At 49.1% G+C, this 22,308-nt stretch overlaps 2 protein-coding genes across 5 annotated transcripts in view; one reads left to right on the top strand and one right to left on the bottom strand.

Annotated features, from left to right (window-relative positions):
* ralgps1 (Ral GEF with PH domain and SH3 binding motif 1) overlaps positions 1–22,308 on the top strand; it is a 197,615-nt gene that overhangs the window by 14,397 nt on the left and 160,910 nt on the right. For all 4 annotated transcript variants that reach the window (XM_031891078.1, XM_031891079.1, XM_031891076.1 and 1 more), the window contains exons 2-3: positions 12,404–12,493; positions 17,254–17,380. In XM_031891078.1, the coding sequence (XP_031746938.1) occupies positions 17,261–17,380 (120 nt within the window). In that variant the 5' untranslated portion in view covers positions 12,404–12,493; positions 17,254–17,260. The remainder of the gene's footprint in view (positions 1–12,403; positions 12,494–17,253; positions 17,381–22,308) is intronic.
* On the bottom strand, positions 9,137–11,692 carry LOC101732925. Its single transcript, XM_004917536.4, has 2 exons — positions 11,540–11,692; positions 9,137–10,110 (listed from the first exon to the last, which is right to left on the bottom strand). Exons 1-2 carry the CDS (start codon positions 11,563–11,565, stop codon positions 9,501–9,503), a joined length of 636 nt encoding a protein of 211 aa, XP_004917593.1. The 5' UTR covers positions 11,566–11,692; the 3' UTR covers positions 9,137–9,500.

Below are 22,308 nucleotides of genomic sequence, written 5' to 3' on the forward strand. Positions count from 1 at the left end.
GACTGTTTATGGCCAGGTTTAATCAGGGTTGGTCTGGATGATCTCCAGGTAGACCTTCCCATTAGCTCACCAGAGGTCTATATGAGACTTGTTACTGTCTCCATCAAGCTGTTGTGAAACATGGTCCTCAATGTCAGGTTCTGTGGTGGGCTCTAGAAGGCCCAGACCAACACAACTCTAAAGCTGCCCATACACATTAAGATTTCTCTGCCTAACGACCAATTTCAGCATCTAAAGCAACCTCAATACAGGCTCCTTGGTTCAATCAAATAGGCAGCCTTCATCAGACTGTTTATGGCCAGGTTTAATCAGGGTTGGTCTGGATGATCTCCAGGTAGACCTTCCCATTAGCCCACCAGAGAACTATATGAGACTTGTTACTGTCTCCTTCGTGGAGATTCTGTGGTGGGCCCTAGAAGGCCCTGACCAACACAATGCTAAAGCCGGCTATACACATTAAGATTTCTCTCCCCAGGCTCTTTGGTTCAGTTCTGGACCAGTCCCCTTTGGTTCTGGTCTTTGGTCTTAGGCGTAAAGACTGCCGGTTCTTCAGATATTTTGCCTAATTTATCCGCCCATCCAGCTTGAATCACTCTGTGGTCCTGTGCCACACCCATGGCCATTAATGACTGACCAATCTTTGGCCAATATAGTGTCCTTCTTGACCTGATTAGTTTATGAATTAGCCCTGGTTAGGGATTGGTGGGATCATTTTGGTTTTGGTGGCTGCCTATTCATTCAAAAGAGACTGAACTAGAGGTCCATGTCTACCTCTGGTGGCAAGTAAGATCATCTAGTATGACCGCTGTGTGTATGCTTGGGCATTAGCCAATATGGCTCCCAGGCTGGGCCCCATGCTAAGGGTTAGGGGCTGAAGTTAGAAATCAATTAGCCCCTTCTTTCCTTGTTATGTCTTTTTTGGCTTTTTCCCAACTCTGCAGAAGATGCTCCCAGACATCCGCTCTCTATTTTCCCCTTCCCAAATAGATATTGTTACAGTTGCCATGGCAACCAAAAAAATGCTGTCGGCTAAAAAAAAAAAAAAACAAAACATGTGGGAGTCGTTTGAAAACTTCCATCTCCATTGGTTTGAAATGTGGAAGCACAGCGGGAGGGGGAGTAGGGATTCCTCAACACATCATAATGCAGATTAAAGGGCAAGAAAAACCTTGTTATGGACATGGACAGCTTCTGAACATTTGCAATGTAGGGGCTGGTCTTGTTTCTAGAGTGTGGGAATTGTGTGCTGGGTCAATATGGAGGGTCAGGGAGTTGCAGAGCCAGGAGACTGTAGTATTGACACAACATGTGTAGAGATGGCAACACAAACACTTGTAGACACGTCACACAGTCATGGGCTAAGGGCGGCGTGTAAGGAATGCGGGAAATATTTACTATGTGTGCGAGCATATGGACAGCACGTTAGGCTAGTTGCTTAGGTACGATGGGGCCGGGGGTCTGGTTTGGGATAAAGGGAACCAATGTGTAAAGTTATGCTGGAGTTGGGATTTGTTGGTAACTGGGCCCCACTGCAAAACCATTAAGAACCCATTAAGAAACTGCCTATCAGGTCCAGTTCAAAACCATAGAGGTTCCTCATCCCCTGACACAGAACTACAAAACTCCTCAGCGTTCAGAATCACCCCATGCTCCATTTGTAGAACCTTATCCAGAATCCGCTCACTGGGATCCAGGGGACATGGATACAAGTTGGGGCGTATTACTGAAACTGGAAGGATGATATTCCTTTTGGAGAGTGAACGCATAGGGTGGGCTTTACGTAAGGGGGTCGGGATTTTTACTTGGAGAAGAATTGAGAGCTTTTGCATTGAAGAATATCTAGAGTAGGAGATGGTGAAGGACACGTCTTCTAATTCTTTTTTCAACCATCTGGCCCCCTAGGTTAAAAATGTTTTCCCAAAATGGCTATGAGCTCTCACTGAGTGCAGTTGAAAGTATCTGTTGAGCGTTGACTCCCCCATAAGTAACTTTTGCCCCCAAGGAACATCATTTTCTGGCATTTTTGGAAAAATGACTGTAGAGAGTAAAAAACTTCTTCTTGGTGAATCTTCTGTAGATCCTTTTGAGTTTTCCTCAGCATCTGAGATATGGCCAGACAGTGTTCCTAGTTGTCCAAAGAGTGTTTTTTTAAAGCCTCTGTGACTATGAGTTGAGTTAGACATTGGACAGTTATGACCCAGCTGTTGGTCAACTCACCAGAAGGTCAACTAATCAGTATATTCCCAAACAGCTATGTGAGCATGGTGTGGTGTAACCTGGGGATCCCTGGACATAAATGGTTCCTTGGGGATTTTACCACATCTGAACTGTAGGGGCCAGTAGGAAAATGCCCTTGGAGGTACCTTCAGTTGATTGCCGAGGCTTCAGGATGAGTCTGGTTCTAAAGGAACCCATCAATGTCTTGGCTGCCTGTAGAGTATGGATTCAACCTTCCTTGTAGATATCTGACCAAAGCTTGTTAGATGTCAAATAGGCATGGTGGACAAGTCATACCAGCCCTGACTCCTCCATGTGATGTACCAGGGGGCAGAAACTTTGAATTTGCCCAGCAGTTGCCAGTGCAGCGGACCTTTCCGTGAATGAGCAGCCAAATTTTTTGATAACAACGTGGTACCACCGTGTGTTCCACCACCTGTTATTGTTACTGTAACTGAGCCGGCTAAGTATTTGTTGAGCAATGACTCCCCCACATCATAAGTAACTTTCTTTCCGACAACCCCCCCCCCCCCCGAAGAAACCTTTAACTTTAAAGTCTCTTTCTTTTCTGACATTTTTGGTAAAACGATCAACTTTTTGAACCGTAGAGAGTGAAAATGTTCATTCTCTTGATGGATCTTCTCAAGATCATTTTGAGTTTTCTCTCAGCATCTCCTACTGAGGTGGTTGGACCAGATATGGCCAGACAGTGTTCTAGCTGTCCAAGGGGTGTTTTTGAAAACCTCTGAGATTATGAGTTGAGTTGGACAGTTATGATCCAGCTGTTGGTGCCGACACGGTCAACTCTCCAGAAGGTCAACTAATCTGTATAGTCCCAAACAGCTATGTGAGCATGGTGTGGTGTAACCTGGGCCTGGTTCCTGTAATAATCTGGACTGTAGGGGCCAGTAGGAATATGCCCTTGGGGGTATCTTCAGTTGATTGCCGAGGCTTCAGGAAGAGTCTGGTTCTAAAGGAACCCATCAATGTCTTCACTGCCTGTAGAGCATGGTTTCAAAATGGCCCACTTCCTCGTAGATATCTGACCAAAGCTTGTTAGATGTCAAGTGGGCAGGGTGGACAAGTCATACCAGCCCAGGGGGCGGAATCTCTGGATTGGCCCAGCAGTCGCCAGTGCAGCGGAACTTTCTGCGAATGGGCAGCCATATTTTTGATAACAACGTGGCGGCACCGTGTGTTCCCCCGCCTGTTATTGGTACTGGCCCGGAGCCAGCAGACAGCCCAAGGGAAATTCTACCCCCGTATCAGCACTTTGCCCGGTGGAACGGACCATAGTTATAGCAACCAATAAACACTGATAAACAGTGCTCTGTTTACTGATCTGGGGCACTTAATATTTCACTTTTGTTCCTGACTTTGCCCGGAGTCTGCCCAGCAACCGACGAATCGAATGCAGCAATTTTTCTGATTGGCCAAGAATGCACATGTGATACGTGTCTTCTAAAGGGGAAACTTTGCCTAATATTATATTAATGGCTACATTTTATCTCTTTTCTCTTCACGTGTATGCGTTTATTTTTTTTCCTGGTTTTTCTATCATGGCACTTACGTCCCTAGCTGGTTTCTAGGGTCAGACAGCTTAGCAACAGTATGGCAACATTACTGTGTTTTAAACTGTCAATGGGGAGCAGTCATCAGTACAGGTATTGGTGGGGAGCTTTGAGTTAACATTTAATATGATATAGAGAGTGATATTCCGAGACAATTTGCAGTTGGTCTTCATTTTTTATTATTTTTAGTTTTTTAATTATTTCAATAATTGTTCAGCAGCTCTGCAGTTTGGAGTTATAACAGTTATCTGGTTGCTAGGGCTCAAATAACCTTAGCAACCAGGGAGTGGTTTGGATGAGAGGCTGGTATATAAATAGGGGAGGGGCTGAATAGAAAGATAAGGAATAAAAAGTAACAATAACAATAAAACTGGAGCCTCACAGAGCAATAGGTTTTGGCTGCCGGGGTCAGTTATCCTGTTGCTAGGGCTCAAATTACCTTAGCAACCAGGGAGTGTTTGGATGAGAGACTGGTATATGAATAGGGGAGGGGCTGAATAGAAAGACAAGGAATAAAAAGTAACAATAACAATAAAACTGGAGCCTCACAGAGCAATAGGTTTTGGCTGCCGGGGTCAGTTATCCTGTTGCTAGGGCTCAAATTACCTTAGCAACCAGGGAGTGTTTGGATGAGAGGCTGGTATATGAATAGGGGAGGGGCTGAATAGAGAGATAAGGAATAAAAAGTAACAATAACAATAAAACTGGAGCCTCACAGAGCAATAGGGTTTGGCTGCCGGGGTCGGTGACCCCCATTTGAAAGCTGGAAAGAGTCAGAAGAAGGAGGGAAATAATTCAAAAACTGTAAGAAATAAATAATGAAGACCAAGTGAAAAGTTGCTTAGAATTGGCCATTCTATAATATACTAAAAGTTAAAGGTGGGATGAACTGGAACCCCGGAACTCCCAGCAACACTGTTCCACCATCTAGTGGGAACCTTCCCTGACTGAGCCCTGAGCCCAACCCTACTGACCCCCTGTGGGATGGAACCCCGACTGTGAGCCTGATCCCCAACATCACTGCCCAACCTGACTAATGCTCTTGTGGCTGAATGGGAGCAACTCCCAGCAACACTGTTCCACCATCTAGTGGGAACCTTCCCTGACTGAGCCCTGAGCCCAACCCAACTGCCCCCTGTGGGATGGAACCCCGACTGTGAGCCTGATCCCCAACATCACTGCCCAACCTGACTAATGCTCTTGTGGCTGAATGGGAGCAACTCCCAGCAACACTGTTCCACCATCTAGTGGGAACCTTCCCTGACTGAGCCCTGAGCCCAACCCAACTGCCCCCTGTGGGATGGAACCCCGACTGTGAGCCTGATCCCCAACATCACTGCCCAACCTGACTAATGCTCTTGTGGCTGAATGGGAGCAACTCCCAGCAACACTGTTCCACCATCTAGTGGGAACCTTCCCTGACTGAGCCCTGAGCCCAACCCAACTGCCCCCTGTGGGATGGAACCCCGACTGTGAGCCGGAACCCCATGTTCCCACTTTGGAAGCTGAATGTTCCGGAAGCCCCGGCTGCTTTCAGCCCAATCACATTATTTCCTACCCTGGGAGCTGTTTATAAATAGCCGACTGGTTATACGGGTTCTGTTCACGCAAAGGGTTAAGTGGCCAAACCTAAGCAAAACATTTACTGGTTTCACAGCCCAAAGCTATTTAACTGGGTATCATTTGGGGGGGGGGGGTTGTTTTTTTGTTTTGCAAAAATGATGGTTATCGCACTGTTATGGAGTCGTTATCAGCAGTGCAGATCCCCCAGATTGTGCCCTTAGAGATGGGCTGGCAGGGGATGCTGGGAATGCCCCCCCCCAGTAATCTTGCCTGAGTACTATCCCTTTTACATGGCCAATTATGAGCAGCTTTTCCATTGGTCTTCATTATTTATTTCTTATAGTTTTTCAATTATTTGCACTTTCGACTCTTTGCAGCTTTCAAATGGGGGTCACTGACCCCGGCAGCCAAACCCTATTGCTCCGTGAGGCTTCAGTTTTATTGTGATTTTTATTTTTTATTCCTTATCTTTCAACTTAGCCCCTCCCCTATTCATATATCAGCCTCTCGTTCAAACAGCTCCCTGGTTGCTAAGGTAAATTGGACCCTAGCAACCAGATAGCTGCTGAACAAACACTGAAATAACTAAAAAACGGCAAATAATAAAAAATGAAGACCAATTGCAAATTGTCTTGGAATATCCCTCTCTACCCCTTTATGGGACGCCATTGTCCAGTGCAGTTTCACTGAAAGAATAATAGAGACATTCTCAGGGAGGAATGCCAAGAACGTTGTTTTGGGGCGGGTGATTGGCTACAGCCCTGTTCTTGTCTGATTGGTTTGTTCAGCCTTTTGATTCTAATGGATATATTATGGTTTGGCTCTGTGACTATTTCAGTGATATGATTGGCTGTGGGTTGCGAATAGTGCTGTGAATATTCTGGTGCTGTGAGTGTTCTAGTGCTCTGATTGGCTTGGTTGGTTTAACCTTGAGTTTTCTTATGCTCTGATAGGCTACTGATTGGGTTAGCTCTGGGAGTCCTTATGCTCTGATTGGCAACTGGTTGGGCTAGCCCTGAATGTTCTTATGTTCTGAGGTTGGTCTAGCTTTGAGTGTTCTAATGCTCTGATTGGCTATTGGTTGGGCTAGCCCTGAGAGTCCTTATGCTCTGATTGGATATTGGTTGGGTTAGCCCTGAGAGTCCTTATGCTCTGATTGGCTACTGGTTGGGCTAGCCCTGAGTGTCCTTATGTTCTGATTGGCTACTGGTTGGGCTAGCCCTGAGTGTCCTTATGTTCTGATTGGCTACTGGTTGGGCTAGCCCTGAGTGTCCTTATGTTCTGATTGGCTACTGGTTGGGCTAGCCCTGAGAGTCCTTATGTTCTGATTGGCTACTGGTTGGGCTAGCCCTGAGAGTCCTTAAGTTCTGATTGGCTACTGATTGGGCTAGCCCTTAGTGTCCTTATGGTCTGATTGGCTACTGGTTGGGCTAGCCCTGAGTGTCTTTATGTTCTGAGGTTGGTCTAGCCTTGAGTGTTCTAATGCTCTGATTGGCCACTGGTTGGGCTAGCTCTGAGCATCTATAGGCTCTGATTGGCCACTGGTTGGGTAGCCCTGAGCATCCTTAGGCTCTGATTGGCTACAAGCAGGCGAGATATAAATCAGTTATTGGCCACGCTACTGTGGATCTGCACTTGTCTAGGGCTCTGGATTTTGCCTTTCATGATAAAGGAGCGGGGGCTGCTTTTTGCCCCCCATAGAGAGGTGTGAGAGAGATACGGCCTGGGCTTGGGGTACCGGGGGGGGGGGGGCACCCTGAGAAACAGCTCCCTTCCTTTTGTTCCATAGAGTTTCTTGACAAGGGAGTGGGAAAAGCAAATACTTTGCTCTCCCCCCGGTATATGTGCCGGAGGGGGCCGCCCTGCCCTCCCTTTGTGCCCTGTCCCTTTGTGCCCTGTCTCTTTGTGCCCTGTCTCACAGCTCCCAGACACTCATAAGTCACGGCTGTCTCGTTGGGGCCCCTCTATTGAGCTGCTGGCACTGGGCGTTATATAAAGGCACAAATACAGGGTGCAGTTCCACGGAGCACCACTAGGTGGCTCTCTCACTGTACAATATCTGCATTATCTCTGCCAATGGGGGCACAATGATGCTGTATCAGAGCAATAAAGCCCCTTTGTGGTCCCGCCCCCCCCCCCTAGTGTTTGCAGGAAATATGGCTTCTCCAATAAACATCATGTCCTTGGCCGCCCAATAGCAATAAATCAGCCCGGCCCAGTAAATCAATCAGCGAGCCGGGCAATTAGTACATGGGGTCAATACCTTCTCCCTATTTATCTGCCATTCGGTATTTGCATCAATAGATCAGAGCTAATTGCCCCAGAAGTGTATAAGCCTCAGCCATTGGCCAGGGATGGGACCGTCACTTAAAAAGTGGTGTATTTACCCTTTAATATCCATGCCTTCCCCCCCCCACATATTGGGTGTCACACTGACTCACATTTTATTTTTAACATCCGGTGGTTTTGTTTGCTCGGCCTCTGCTAAGCTTTCTTATCACTTTGATAAAGGAATGGGTCACCGGCAGTAATGGGCCCAGGCTGGGGGGGGGGGGGGGGGGGGGGCGTGGCTTCTATGGGAGGGGCTTGAGCAGTCGTTGGGTGGGGGGACTTGGAAGTAGAGACAGTCACATGAGTACTGGGAAATACACTCCCCCGTGCACAGGAAGTAGAGATATTGACATGAGTATCAGGAAATACACTCCCCTGTGCACAGGAAGTAGAGATATTGACATGAGTATCAGGAAATACACTCCCCCGTGCACAGGAAGTAGAGATATTGACATGAGTATCAGGAAATACACTCCCCTGTGCACAGGAAGTAGAGATATTGACATGAGTATCAGGAAATACACTCCCCCGTGCATAGGAAGTAGAGATATTGACATGAGTACAAAGATATACACTCCCCCGTGCACAGGAAGTAGAGATATTGACATGAGTATCAGGAAATACACTCCCCCATGCACAGGAAGGAGAGACAGACACACGAGTACCAGGAAATACACTCCCCCATGCACAGGAAGTAGAGATATTGACATGAGTACCAGGAAATACACTCCCCCGTGCATAGGAAGTAGAGTTATTGACATGAGTACCAGGAAATACACTCTCCCCCGTGCACATTAAGTAGAGATATTGAAACGAGTACCAGGAAATACCCTCCCCATGCACAGGAAGTAGAGATATTGACATGAGTACAAGGAAATACACTCCCCCCCGTGCACAGTAAGTAGAGATATTGAAACGAGTACCAGGAAATACCCTCCCCGTGCACAGGAAGTAGAAATATTGACAGGAGTACCAGAAAATACACTCCCCTGTGCACAGGAAGTAGAGATATTGACAGGAGTACCAGGAAATACACTCCCCCATGCACAGGAAGTAGAGATATTGACAGGAGTACCAGGAAATACACTCCCCCATGCACAGGAAGGAGAGACAGACACATGAGTACCAGGAAATACCCTCTCCCGTGCACAGGAAGTAGAGATATTGACACGAGTATCAGGAAATACCCTCCCCATGCACAGGAAGTAGAGCTATTGACATGAGTACAAGGAAATACACTCCCCCCCGTGCACAGTATGTAGAGATATTGAAACGAGTACCAGGAAATACCCTCCCCGTGCACAGGAAGTAGAGAGATTGACATGAGTATCAGGAAATACACTCCCCAGTGCACAGGAAGTAGAGATATTGACATGAGTATCAGGAAATACACTCCCCGATGCACAGGAAGTAGAGATATTGACATGCGTACCATGAAATACACTCCCCCGTGCTGCTGCAAAAGGTTACTACTTTTATTTCGGATGTCCAGTACAGTGCGCAGCCATATTATGGTATGTGTCCTGCCAATGGCACAGCCAATCATATAATTCCGGTGCAGGCTCCCGGCCCAATGGCGCGGGGGAAACAGTAAAGGGGGAGGTCCTAGCTTCCAGGGCATCTTTAGATTATTAAAGGGGAAGTTAACCTTCAGACTGGTTTCTCGGGACAACCAAGAAGCAGAGAAGATGCCTAAAGGTTTTTTGGCGGGACCTTTCAGTCTGTCGTACCTCTGCATGGTTACTAGGGTCAGGGGCCCTAGCAACCAGGTTATTTTAATACCGAACATGCCCGTACATGCCCCCGCCCAGCTGTAGCTTATGCCTTGGTCTGGGGCAGTAAATCCAGTTGGCCGGCCAGCTCCTCCATTCGCTGGAAGCCTCGGGTAACGCCATCGATCCCCACGTCCCCGCGTATCAGCGCCGCCTGTTTGGGGGCCGCCGGCTCGGCGCTGAGGGTCACGGTGTAGGCGTCGGTCAGCCTGTAGGTGGCACGGGTGACGCTCTGGTAGTTGCCATAGTGACGGACCCCCTGCTGCCGAATGAAGTCGCCCACGGCCTGAGCCGAGGATTTGCCCCCCGGGGGTAGAAGTCTGGCCAGATAAGCAACAATCTCCCGCTCGTCTAGCAGCTCGTAACATGTCGGGGCGTCGGCGTCGGACGGATCATCTCCCTTCTGATTGGCCGTTGTGCTGTCACTCCCACCTTGGTCTACGATGAGTTGCCATTTGCCCCTGCTCTTACTGAGCCACGCCCCTTTCATGGCAAGGTCATACGTGTCGGTGTCGTAGTAGTCCACTTGGGTCACCTCCCTGGCCAGCAGAACTGCCCCCGACTGCAGCAGCCTCTCCTCACTGGCGTCCGTCACCCAGTAGCTCTGCTGGATCCTTACTGTATGGACAGGGGGGTCCGCTTGGGGCATCTTGTCTCTGTGTGTTTGGCAAAGATACAATGTGTAAATGTCATTGCTGCACTGCTGGTTCTGACTGTTGAAACAATGTAGCAGAAGCAGCTGGTTAGCAGCCCTGGGAAGTGCAGTGCGGGAGCTCCCCCCAGTGTCCCATTGCGGTATTGCTTCTGTCACTTATTAGTCAGATTTAACCAGTGAGTGCCTGGAAGGTGTAGTTCAACAACATCTTCCTGTACCCTGTGAGTATCTGTTTCTATTCACGTTTTTTAGCCTTGGGGCCCCAGGTGTTGCTGAACTACAACTCCCATTATCCTCCCATATAAAATCTAGGGTATAAGCCAGAGCAGAGTTGTAGTTCTGCCGCATTAATAAAGGGGTTGTTTACCTTTAGTGCCCCCCTCCTCTGCCAGTCGTAGCCCCTACTCTGCCAGCCGTAGCCCCTCCTCTGCCAGTCGTAGCCCCCTACTCTGCCAGCCGTAGCCCCCTACTCTGCCAGCCGTAGCCCCCTACTTTGCCAGCCGTAGCCCCCTACTCTGCCAGCCGTAGCCCCCTACTCTGCCAGCCGTAGCCCCCTACTTTGCCAGCCGTAGCCCCCTACTCTGCTAGCCGTAGCCCCCTCCTCTGCCAGCCGTAGCCCCCTCCTCTGCCAGCCGTAGCCCCCTACTCTGCCAGCAGTAGCCCCCTACTCTGCCAGCCGTAGCCCCCTACTCTGCCAGCCGTAGCCCCCTCCTCTGCTAGCCGTAGCCCCCTCCTCTGCTAGCTGTAGCCCCCTACTCTGCCAGCCGTAGCCCCCTACTCTGCCAGCCGTAGCCCCCTCCTCTGCTAGCCATAGCCCCCTCCTCTGCTAGCTGTAGCCCCCTCCTCTGCCAGCCATAGCCCCCTCCTCTGCCAGCCGTAGCCCCCTACTCTGCCAGCAGTAGCCCCCTACTCTGCCAGCCGTAGCCCCCTACTCTGCCAGCCGTAGCCCCCTCCTCTGCTAGCCGTAGCCCCCTCCTCTGCTAGCTGTAGCCCCCTACTCTGCACTACTCCATATTAATAGTGATAGTTAGATGCCCCCCCCCCCCCAGGAAATCTTATTATAGAAGTATAAGGCCGAGCAGTAATTAAAAGGGGCTTTTACTGACCCGTTACTGGTTCTGTCCCACCGGGTTCCTATGCAGAGTACATACAGCTGACGTTCTGTGCAGCTCTGTATAATGGGGGGGTCATGCAAGGCTGCCCCCCCCCAGTCTGATTTTGTATAGATCTGCTCACTGGGTGGCGCTCTTGCATTGCAATCTATGTGGGAGAGTTACTATAGAGCATTATGGCAGCTCCGAGGGTCCCAAAGAGAACACAGAGTAACGTGTCAGCGTGCATTATGGGAAATCAACTCTGCATGGATTTAGGGTATACTTCCCCTTTACACAGAAATGCCTTCATGCCCATTGGCCAATCTCAGCTCTTACCTGTCGCTCCCTGATTCCTGATTCATTTGCTCCCGGATAAACGTCCCCCCCCCCTGGTGCTGGGGGGCTGCACAGTAAATCCCAGGTCCGTTCCTTGCTCCCCCCCCCTGGTTCTGGCTGCGTTTGCAGGAAACACAGGACTTTGCTTCCTTTGGTTCCCGTAGCAACGGCCCCCCCTGCAGTTGGGCTTGGCCGCCCCATTGTGTGTGTGTGTGTGTGTGTGTGTGTGTGTGTCGTTGGCAGGGAACTGCCCTCTCCTACTCGTATATCAGTCTCAGAACTGAAATAATTAAGAAAACTACAAATAATTTAAAAAAAAAAAGACCAATTGCAAATTGTCTCAGAATACGACTCTCATACTAAAAGTTAACTCAAGTAGGAACAGCCCCTTTACAAGACTTTACTGCACGGACACTCGGGGGCAGATTTGTTACTGTTGGACACGGACATTGCCGGGCACGTTTCCCATAGCAACCAGTCATCTAGACAGAAATCAGAAGCCATGATCTGATTTGTTGCCGTGATTGCGGTGGTGTTTGCCTCCAATATTAATAAATACACCCCATGAGTGTGAAGCGCCCCCTATAGAGTGGGTCCTTACTGAACCCGCCCCCCAGTATATATATATATATATATATATATATATATATAATCTATCTCAGTGCTCCCTATGGCTTCCATTAATAGCCCCCTGCTGGCAGCTTAGCAGAATTACAGGCTGTAATAAAACTCGGTACCAGACACATAATGGCCAGAAGCTGTCTGGGTTGGGCCGGCCAAAGTACCCCTGCCTGGGGCTAATTCCCATCAGCCCTTCCTTAACCCTTTATTTACATTAACCACCATCATTATCTTATTTTGCAGGACCCGTCATGGAGGCGATGTGAGCGGCGCCGGCCGTCCCCGTGCGAATGAATAAAAGGCTTTGTGTTTATAAACAAGAGTCCAGAATGGGTGAGTGTTGCCATAGTAACTGTACAGTACCAGAACCCCCCCCCCCCCCCTGCCAGCAGTACTGGTACCAGTTCTCAATGTATAGAGGATCAATAGGTATTGTACAGATCAAAAGGGATGAGGAAATTTGAGAAAATCCCATTTACATGGGTTTATCCTATAGGCTAAAGCAGAAGCCAATGATAATAGCTGATCAGATTCCCACTGATGAACCCCAGAAAGGGCTCAGCAGCTCTCTAGTTTGCAATTTCAGCAGCTATCTGGTTGCTAGGGTCCAAATTACCTTAGCAACCAGGGAGTGGTTTGAACAAGAAATTGGTATATGTATTGGAACAAACTGAATAGAAAAATAAGGAATAAAAAGTAACAATAACAATAAAACTGGAGCCTCACAGAGCAATAGGGTTTGGCTGCCGGGGTCAGTTATCCTGTTGCTAGGGCTCCAATTACCTTAGCAACCACAAAGTGGAATGAGAGGCTGGTATATGAATAGGGGAGGGGCTGAATAGAAAGATAAGGAATAAAAAGTAACAATAACAATAAAACTGGAGCCTCACAGAGCAATAGGGTTTGGCTGCCGGGGTCAGTTATCCTGTTGCTAGGGCTCCAATTACCTTAGCAACCAGGGAGTGGTTTGAATGAGAGACTGGTATATGAATAGGGGAGGGGCTGAATAGAAAGATAAGGAATAAAAAGTAACAATAACAATAAAACTGGAGCCTCACAGAGCAATAGGGTTTGGCTGCCGGGGTCAGTTATCCTGTTGCTAGGGCTCCAATTACCTTAGCAACCAGGGAGTGGTTTGAATGAGAGACTGGTATATGAATAGGGGAGGGGCTGAATAGAAAGATAAGGAATAAAAAGTAACAATAACAATAAAACTGGAGCCTCACAGAGCAATAGGTTTTGGTTGCTGGGGTCAGTGACCCCCAAAGAGTTAGAAGAAGAAGGCAAATAGTTCAAAAACTATAAAAAATAATTAATGAAGACCAATTGAAAAGTTGATTAGAATTGTCCATTCTGTAACATACTAAAAGTTAACTTAAATGGGTATTGTAATGATTATATGGGCAGCCCATAGTTACTGCAGCACTCTCCCTGGGGGCTCTGTGTTGTCATAGGCTTGACCCCCCCCCCCATATAATCACATACATTAAGGTTCTCACTATACATAAGGGAGGATACACAATAGGAGGGTTGGGGGCATTCAGCTCCAAGGGCAAATGGGGGGATATGTGACCTCCCCCACCTCCTGTCTCCTGTCATTTCCATTCATTGTACAAGGATTGGATCTGGGGGTCCGACCTTGGCAGGGAAACCCCAGCACGTTGTGCCCCCAGGGGGGCAGTTTGGGCGGCTAATGATTGGAAAATCTCCCTCACTTGCCAACCCTTGTAAAACTGTCACGTGACCCCCCCCCAGAGAGCGGAATTGCCCCCCCCCCCCGCTAAGCGAGTCTTGGCCGGGACCCTGACGCTTTCAGCTTTGCAAGGTTTCCTCCGCCTGTGCCAAATATGAAGTCACGTTTATCCTGCAGCGTTTGCACTGGGGGTCCGGCATCATCCGGAAACATGAACGCTCTTCGCGGGGGGCTCGGAATAACGGGCCTTCTAATAGGGTCCTTAGATTGTAAGCTCTTCTGCTGTAGAATATGTCGGCACTATATACAGAGAATAATAATAATATTATATAATATAAGGATAAGGGCCACTGGGAAATTGCGTGGAATTACATTTGCTTTCATTAGGGGTTAAGTTCCCCTTTAATCCCCCCCCCCCCGGCAGTTGTAATGGTATCAGCCGTGCATTTATCCCTTATTATATCTGCTAAATGGGAAACCGTTGTATCCAATGGCTAATCAGCTAATTAAACCGTCATCCTGCCGGGCAGCCCTTCCGCCACTAGGTGGCACCGTAACTAAGGCAGTCACTGCCCCTCTCTGTATAGTTCTCTGCACTGTTTTTAACCCTGACATCATTATTATCTTTAACACATTATACTGTACAGCTATGGCACATAGGGATTCCCCTATTCAGCAGGAACAGCCCCCTAAGTTTACTCATAGCCTGTACAGAGAGATACCATAAAACTATGGCACATAGGGATTCCCCTGTAATAAGCCCAATTCAGCAGGAACAGCCCCCTAAGTTTGCCCATAGCCTGTACAGAGAGATACCATAAAACTATGGCACATAGGGATTCCCCTGTACTAAGCACAATTCAGCAGGAACAGCCCCCTAAGTTTGCCCATAGCCTGTACAGAGAGATACCATAAAACTATGGCACATAGGGATTCCCCTGTACTAAGCACAATTCAGCAGGAACAGCCCCCTAAGTTTGCCCATAGCCTGTACAGAGAGATCCCATAAAACTATGGCACATAGGGATTCCCCTGTACTAAGCACAATTCAGCAGGAACAGCCCCCTAAGTTTGCCCATCGCCTGTACAGAGAGATCCCATAAAACTATGGCACATAGGGATTCCCCTGTACTAAGCACAATTCAGCAGGAACAGCCCCCTAAGTTTGCCCATAGCCTGTACAGAGAGATCCCATAAAACTATGGCACATAGGGATTCCCCTGTACTAAGCACAATTCAGCAGGAACAGCCCCCTAAGTTTGCTCATAGCCTGTACAGAGAGATACCATAAAACTATGGCACATAGGGATTCCCCTGTACTAAGCACAATTCAGCAGGAACAGCCCCCTAAGTTTGCTCATAGCCTGTACAGAGAGATACCATAAAACTATGGCACATAGGGATTCCCCTGTACTAAGCACAATTCAGCAGGAACAGCACCCTAAGTTTGCTCATAGTCTGTACAGAGAGATACCATAAAACTATGGCACATAGGGATTCCCCTGTACTAAGCACAATTCAGCAGGAACAGCCCCCTAAGTTTGCCCATAGCCTGTACAGAGAGATCCCATAAAACTATGGCACATAGGGATTCCCCTGTACTAAGCACAATTCAGCAGGAACAGCCCCCTAAGTTTGCCCATAGCCTGTACAGAGAGATCCCATAAAACTATGGCACATAGGGATTCCCCTGTACTAAGCACAATTCAGCAGGAACAGCCCCCTAAGTTTGCCCATAGCCTGTACAGAGAGATACCATAAAACTATGGCACATAGGGATTCCCCTGTACTAAGCACAATTCAGCAGGAACAGCCCCCTAAGTTTGCCCATAGCCTGTACAGAGAGATACCATAAAACTATGGCACATAGGGATTCCCCTGTACTAAGCACAATTCAGCAGGAACAGCCCCCTAAGTTTGCCCATAGCCTGTACAGAGAGATACCATAAAACTATGGCACATAGGGATTCCCCTGTACTAAGCACAATTCAGCAGGAACAGCCCCCTAAGTTTGCTCATAGCCTGTACAGAGAGATACCATAAAACTATGGCACATAGGGATTCCCCTGTACTAAGCACAGTTCAGCAGGAACAGCCCCCTAAGTTTGCCCATAGCCTGTACAGAGAGATATCATAAAACTATGGCAGCATAGGGATTCCCCTGTACTAAGCACAATTCAGCAGGAACAGCCCCCTAAGTTTGCCCATAGCCTGTACAGAGAGATACCATAAAACTATGGCACATAGGGATTCCCCTGTACTAAGCACAATTCAGCAGGAACAGCCCCCTAAGTTTGCCCATAGCCTGTACAGAGAGATACCATAAAACTATGGCACATAGGGATTCCCATGTACTAAGCACAATTCAGCAGGAACAGCCCCCTAAGTTTGCTCATAGCCTGTACAGAGAGATACCTTACAGGCATTTTGAGGGAATAGTTGCCCTTTAAACCTTTTGCTCTCAGACCACACCGGTTCGCTGGGGGTTAATAACGTGTTTACCCAAATCTCTAAATGCCATTTGTATGACTCTCCCAGAATGGGAGTCACAATGTGCCGCTAACCTGCCAGTGTTGCCAATAACAATTGGCCAATAGATGGGCTGCAATGTTTCCCTGTTTGTCTCCAGCTTTGGGGGTCTCTAAACATCCGGCGTTAGAGATTGGGGGGGTCGTGTTTTGGGGAGTGAAGTAACATGTTGTGCAAGGATTTTCCTCTCTTGAACTCTCAGCTGGTTTGATGTTGATAGAACCCAGACATCTTGGCCCTCACCCTGCAGCCTCCCAGCATTCCCTAACCTCTATATCTGTATCTATACACAGCGAGGGAGCTGCCATAGTGTTTCCCTTAGACAGTACAGTATGGGGGTACAGCTTATTGTGTGCCCAGAACATTCCCTCTCTGTATATTTGTATTTATACATATGGGTAGGGGGTGCCATAGTGTTTCCCTTAGACAGTACAGTATGGGGGTACAGCTTATTGTGTGCCCAGAACATTCCTTCTCTGTATATTTGTATTTATACATATGGGTAGGGGGTGCCATAGTGTTTCCCTTAGACAGTACAGTATGGGGGTACAGCTTATTGTGTGCCCAGAACATTCCTTCTCTGTATATTTGTATTTATACATATGGGTAGGGGGTGCCATAGTGTTTCCCTTAGACAGTACAGTATGGGGGTACAGCTTATTGTGTGCCCAGAACATTCCTTCTCTGTATATTTGTATTTATACATATGGGTAGGGGGTGCCATAGTGTTTCCCTTAGACAGTACAGTATGGGGGTACAGCTTATTGTGTGCCCAGAACATTCCCTCTCTGTATATTTGTATTTATACATATGGGTAGGAGGAGCCAAATGACAGGTCACATTAACCACCAATCACTTTTTTCCCCGGCAGGTAACTCATGTCTGCAGCGGTGCATCAGCAGCTGAGGCTGGCCAAATCTCCCAGCATCCCGTGGGGGAGCATGTATAAGAGGAATGGCCTAATGGCCAGCGTGACAGTCACGGCCGCCACACCAGAGGTACGATGCTGATTGGGTCTGTTAATGAGCTAAACCCCGCCCCCCAAATCACTCGGGGTTCAGTCTGGATACAGGGATTGAACAATAGGCAATAAACTAATATAAGTTTATAATTTAAAGGGGAAGTAAAAGCCTTGTCCATCCTCCAGATGGTTTAGTTATAGGGCTCGGCACCTAATGGGTGGCTTGGCATTAACCCTAACCTTGCTGCCTGCAGGCCCAGGGATGGTGTTCCCAGTCCCAGAATGCATTGCGGCGGGCTCTGGCTCCGGTAACGAGGAGGATTCCGGGCAGCGGGTACATGTGATTATAAATAGAACTCCTTGTCCTGTGTTGGCACAGAGCTGGCACTCAGCTTGGCACGAGAGTTTCAAGGTTTAATCCTTTCTTTATTAATGTTTTCTGCTGCCAATCCTGCCGCCCATGAAATACAGTGTTTCTAGCCATATTCATTTTTAGGGTTTAGTTGTCCTTTAAACATTCATTCCCATCAGCCCCTGCCCCAGTGAGCTTACAATCTAAGGTCCCTATCACATTCCCATCAGTCCCTGCCCCAGTGAGCTTACAATCTAAGGTCCCTATCCCATTCCCATCAGCCCCTGCCCCAGTGAGCTTACAATCTAAGGTCCCTATCCCATTCCCATCAGTCCCTGCCCCAGTGAGCTTACAATCTAAGGTCCCTATCCCATTCCCATCAGCCCCTGCCCCAGTGAGCTTACAATCTAAGGTCCCTATCCCATTCCCATCAGCCCCTGCCCCAGTGAGCTTACAATCTAAGGTCCCTATCCCATTCCCATCAGTCCCTGCCCCAGTGAGCTTACAATCTAAGGTCCCTATCACATTCCCATCAGTCCCTGCCCCAGTGAGCTTACAATCTAAGGTCCCTATCCCATTCCCATCAGCCCCTGCCCCAGTGAGCTTACAATCTAAGGTCCCTATCCCATTCCCATCAGTCCCTGCCCCAGTGAGCTTACAATCTAAGGTCCCTATCCCATTCCCATCAGCCCCTGCCCCAGTGAGCTTACAATCTAAGGTCCCTATCCCATTCCCATCAGCCCCTGCCCCAGTGAGCTTACAATCTAAGGTCCCTATCATATTCCCATCAGTCCCTGCCCAGTGACCTTACAATCTAAGGTCCCTATCCCATTCCCATCAGTCCCTGCCCCAGTGAGCTTACAATCTAAGGTCCCTATCCCATTCCCATCAGTCCCTGCCCCAGTGAGCTTACAATCTAAGGTCCCTATCCCATTCCCATCAGCCCCTGCCCCAGTGAGCTTACAATCTAAGGTCCCTATCCCATTCCCATCTGCCCCTGCCCCAGTGAGCTTACAATCTAAGGCCTCTATCCCATTCCCATCAGCCCCTGCCCCAGTGAGCTTACAATCTAAGATCCCTATCCCATTCTCATCAGTCCCTGCCCCAGTGAGCTTACAATCTAAGGCCCCTATCCCATTCCCATCAGCCCCTGCCCCAGTGAGCTTACAATCTAAGGTCCCTATCCCATTCCCATCAGCCCCTGCCCCAGTGAGCTTACAATCTAAGGTCCCTATCCCATTCCCATCAGTCCCTGCCCCAGTGAGCTTACAATCTAAGGTCCCTATCCCATTCCCATCAGTCCCTGCCCCAGTGAGCTTACAATCTAAGGTCCCTATCACATTCCCATCAGTCCCTGCCCCAGTGAGCTTACAATCTAAGGTCCCTATCCCATTCCCATCAGCCCCTGCCGCAGTGAGCTTACAATCTAATGCCCCATCACCTTCACGGGACATTTCTGACCCAGTGCCACACATTCTGATAGGATCAGCCAAACATGGTCATGTGATGCTTAACATCAGGCCAATCGCTGTCGCCTTTGATCTAATAACACGTCTCGGTGATGGTGAAAAGGTGCGGGTTGGAATCCGTTACGGGCCGCGCTAGACTGACTCTGGCACAGAGACAGGTGTAATCTTACTGGAGGCAGATGAATCAGACTCCTCTCCGTCAGGCTGGGGCGGGGGGATAGGATAAAGTACAAGGCAGCTGTAGAAATCAATGAGCGTGGGTGGGTGGGTGCCAAGCCAGGAACCTCTAACTGGGACCATCTGAGCCGCTGGAATATTTAGCCTCCAGCATTGATTAGTGTGGCCTGGTATGTGCCCCTCCCCCCGATATACTGCCCCTTACTCCCCCGACTGTCTACCCCGACTGGGCTTCAGTTACCTGCCGATGAGCCAGTTGGTGCCTTAGGGTCAGAGGCTTAATTTGAGGCCTGTAGGACCAGGTTCTCATCCTAGTGAGGCCTAAAGTTATGTCCCTGACCATCAACCACCATGGTCCTACCTGGTCTCATAGGCCTGAAGTTAAACCTCCGACCATAAGGTCCTACCTGCTCTCATAGGCCATTCCCCTGATCATTAGCCACCTGGTCCCATAGGCCAAAAGTTATGTCCCTGACTATAAGGTCCTACCTGGTCCCATAGGCCTGAAGTTATGTCCCTGACCATAAGGTCCTACCTGGTCCCATAGGCCTGAAGTTATGTCCCTGACCATAAGGTCCTACCTGGTCCCATAGGCCTGAAGTTATGCCCCTGACCATAAGGTCCTACCTGGTCCCATAGGCCTGAAGTTATGCCCCTGACCATAAGGTCCTACCTGGTCCCATAGGCCTGAAGTTATGCCCCTGACCATAAGGTCCTACCTGGTCCCATAGGCCTGAAGTTATGCCCCTGACCATAAGGTCCTACCTGGTCCCATAGGCCTGAAGTTATGCCCCTGACCATAAGGTCCTACCTGGTCCCATAGGCCTGAAGTTATGCCCCTGACCATAAGGTCCTACCTGGTCCCATAGGCCATTCCCCTGATCACAAATCACCTGGTCCCATAGGACCACAATGACCATCAGTCCCTTAACCCCACCCACTCTCAGGGCCCCATGAGAACTGAAGGGCCTCATACTACAACCTCAGTAGGCAGTTCCCACTTGCCTCCTGTGCCCTTTAGATGGGACCTCAATGGAAATACATGCAGTGGCCCCATATCCGCCTGACCTTTCTCATGCTAAATCCTGCCCCCAATTAGCCCCGCCTCCTCAATGATCCTAGGAGCGCCCCCTATCTCCCCTGATGGCGCCCTGCCCAGTACCTCTGAATGTTGCCCCCCATCTTTGCCCTAATGTACATTCCCTACCCCCCCCCAGCAGACAGCCCAACCCTCTGTACCCACACTGGCCGTCTGAGCCCCACCCCTATACAAGAATGGAATGTTCCATAGGGATCCCCCAGTCCTTGGCAACCTGAACTCCTATTGGCTACGGCCGCAGGGAAAAAACAAAATAATTACCCCCCCCCCCATGTGATTATCTTTCCCAAGAAATGCATATGGTTTGCTCCGAGCCCTTTGTTCCAGTAGGGATGTTGCACAAGCGTTTCCCAAATATTTATCCCTCCCCTGGGATCTTGCCATTCCCCCCCCCCCCCCATGTAGCACATTCCAGCCAAGTACAGATACCAGCGCCGCCAGAGATAAAGTAGCTCAGTGTTGCCTTTATCCCCCCCCCCCTCGGCTCCAATGGGATGTCCCAGAGTACAGGGCTTTCCTTAATAAGGGGCTTATGGGAATTATTGGAGAGTGACCCTGTAATAATAATGTCAGGTTGGTTATTGGGACATTTAATACCCCAAGTGCCCCCCCCGCCATAATTATTAGGTTCCCTATAAAAATGTCTTTTATGGGCTCGGGTTCTGTTTATGGAACGATCCATTTTCAGTTAAATGATAGTTACAGGGGTATATAGTATACGGCAGGCTGGGGCTACTGTATGGGCTTGTTCAGTGGTTTGTCTCTGTTTTTGTGGTAAGGAGGAGTTTCCCTGACTGAGCCCTGAGCCCAACCCAACTGACCCCCTGTGGGATGGAACCCCGACTGTGAGCCTGAACCCCAACATCACTGCCCAACCTGACTAATGCTCTTGTGGCTGAATGGGAGCAACTCCCAGCAACACTGTTCCACCATCTAGTGGGAACCTTCCCTGACTGAGCCCTGAGCCCAACCCAACTGACCCCTGTGGGATGGAACCCCGACTGTGAGCCTGATCCCCAACATCACTGCCCAACCTGACTAATGCTCTTGTGGCTGAATGGGAGCAACTCCCAGCAACACTGTTCCACCATCTAGTGGGAACCTTCCCTGACTGAGCCCTGAGCCCAACCCAACTGACCCCCTGTGGGATGGAACCCCGACTGTGAGCCTGATCCCCAACATCACTGCCCAACCTGACTAATGCTCTTGTGGCTGAATGGGAGCAACTCCCAGCAACACTGTTCCACCATCTAGTGGGAACCTTCCCTGACTGAGCCCTGAGCCCAACCCAACTGCCCCCCTGTGGGATGGAACCCCGACTGTGAGCCTGATCCCCAACATCACTGCCCAACCTGACTAATGCTCTTGTGGCTGAATGGGAGCAACTCCCAGCAACACTGTTCCACCATCTAGTGGGAACCTTCCCTGACTGAGCCCTGAGCCCAACCCAACTGCCCCCCTGTGGGATGGAACCCCGACTGTGAGCCTGAACCCCAAACATCAGGGGTCCCCCATACTTGTGGTTATATAGTATATAGATGATTAGTTGGCTGCAGAGCTTGCACTCACAGTATATACACACAGCGACAGGGAGAGAAAATATTCTGTGTCCGTTCCGCCCGGAGCTGCAGATTTAAACGTCAGGAAAACCCTCCTTCTCATAAAAATAGAGATGAATAATGAATGTGTTATTGACCTGTAGAAAGTCACACAGCCCCGCGCACCCCGGTCTGGAAGCTGCAGCCCCCACGAGTCTGGGCCCCGTCACAATGCGCCCCTTGACCAATGCAGCTCGGCCAACACCTGGCCGGCCGGTCGGATGCCCGAATATTCCCAGACAGACAGATTTACTGTAAATAGATATTATT

The sequence above is a fragment of the Xenopus tropicalis genome, chromosome 8, assembly GCF_000004195.4.
Source record: "Xenopus tropicalis strain Nigerian chromosome 8, UCB_Xtro_10.0, whole genome shotgun sequence".
NCBI classification, from domain to species: domain Eukaryota; kingdom Metazoa; phylum Chordata; class Amphibia; order Anura; family Pipidae; genus Xenopus; species Xenopus tropicalis.

What these genes read in the sequence shown, in the direction of transcription:
- LOC101732925 (XM_004917536.4), bottom strand. Translation starts at nt 11,565, where the DNA reads ATGAATCAGGAATCAGGGAGCGACAG. An exon ending in CAGGAATCAGGGAGCGACAG is followed by an intron (nt 10,111 to 11,539) that starts GTAAGAGCTGAG and finishes CCAAACACACAG; the next exon opens with AGACAAGATGCCCCAAGCGG.